At 48.4% G+C, this 1,414-nt stretch overlaps 1 protein-coding gene across 1 annotated transcript in view; it reads left to right on the forward strand.

Annotated features, from left to right (window-relative positions):
* Positions 1-112: 112 nt before the first annotated feature.
* The window catches only part of LOC122341548 (voltage-dependent L-type calcium channel subunit beta-1-like), an 11,608-nt gene continuing 10,306 nt past the window's right edge, over positions 113-1,414 (forward strand). Inside the window, exon 1 of the mRNA XM_043234998.1 lies at positions 113-716. Coding sequence (XP_043090933.1) covers positions 636-716 — 81 coding nt within the window. The 5' untranslated portion in view covers positions 113-635. The remainder of the gene's footprint in view (positions 717-1,414) is intronic.

Consider the following 1,414-nt stretch of genomic DNA (forward strand, 5'->3'; position numbering starts at 1 on the left):
ATATATATTATTTTTTAGTCACTCCACAGTCTTGTGAGCCAAGGACTGCCAAAGAAACGATCATATTTTGTCCCTATTTGTGAGGCTGTACACTGTACACTGCTTGGAGCTTCAAAAAACCCCACATTACCTGAGCTGTTGTGACGTAAACCACTGCAATGTACTTATCTGAGAAATATCAGACATGCACAAAGTTCACAGAAATCGACGGCAGGCTGCTCCAGTGCAGCGGTTAAGTTCTTGCTATTTTTTGACTCGTCTAAATTTGTTTTGCTTAAATATTAATCTCCATGCATGAGCTGTACAAGAGAGACTAATGTGCTCGAGAGAGAGAGAGAGAGAGAGAGAGAGAGAGAGAGAGCAGCACACAGTAGCGCGAGACACATCATCACAAAAGGCGCATGCACAAGAAGCAGACCCGTTGCATTCGTACACCTGTATTTCAATCTCGATTTACAATAACCCGCGCGAAGGGAATATATCTTAGGATCTCCGCGTGTGCAGCTCAGACAGAAGCCTGACTGCTCAATCGTGATACCCTCTTCTTCCTCGGGAGGCATATGTATTCGGCATCGCCGTTTCTTCCAGTAAGCACCAATGCACGCGCGCACCCGCCTCCCTGCGCTCTCAAATAGATGGTGCAAGTAAAGATGTCCAAATCTTCCGCAGACCCTCTGTCTGGTGTAGAAAGCGCTTCCCAGTCGCACTATTTCCAGGTAAGACTTTGGGGTTGGATTCGAATGCGGTCTCATAAATGGTTAATTTCTTGCTACTTGTTGTCGAGCGGCCGTGCATCGACGCGCTTCACGCGTATCCGCAGCGCGCTGCCGCGTAACGTCGCTTTCGATCAGTCACGCGCTGTTGTTTTTAACGAGCGGAGGCGAGACGTTCATGAGATGTTTCGATGCTCCCCCACCGACCGCGAAACTCCCGCTATCCCGCTTTTCCTCAGCCCCGAGATTTCCCACCGCAGCCGAGGCCTCGTCCTTCAGGCCGGCCGTCTGTAGACCCGGTCTTCATCGCTTTCTGTCGGTTTCTGCTGCTTAGGGATTACTTGTAGGCTCTACCGGTGAACCCTCACTGGTCTCACCTGTAGCCAGCTGAGGTCCCGTGGTCACCTGCCCCATCCCTGCTTCGGATGCCACGTTAAGACGCTTGCTGGTTTCTAGCAGGTCTGGGTCATCAGCTAAAGCATCTCGGATCAGCAGCAAATCACACATTAGCTGCTCATTCCAGTTTCATTTGCTCCAATCTCCTGGTTTTACAATTTTCAATATTGGTGGCTAATTCTTATAATCTCGTTCATATGTTTTCATGCCTTGTTCGCTCCAATATCGTTTTAATGCTTACTAAATATCGCGTTTTCATACATTCGTGCAACAGGATTGCTTAACAGACCGCTTCTATTGTTTAT

The sequence above is a fragment of the Puntigrus tetrazona genome, chromosome 3 (genome assembly GCF_018831695.1).
Source record: "Puntigrus tetrazona isolate hp1 chromosome 3, ASM1883169v1, whole genome shotgun sequence".
Taxonomy (NCBI): Eukaryota; Metazoa; Chordata; class Actinopteri; order Cypriniformes; family Cyprinidae; genus Puntigrus; species Puntigrus tetrazona.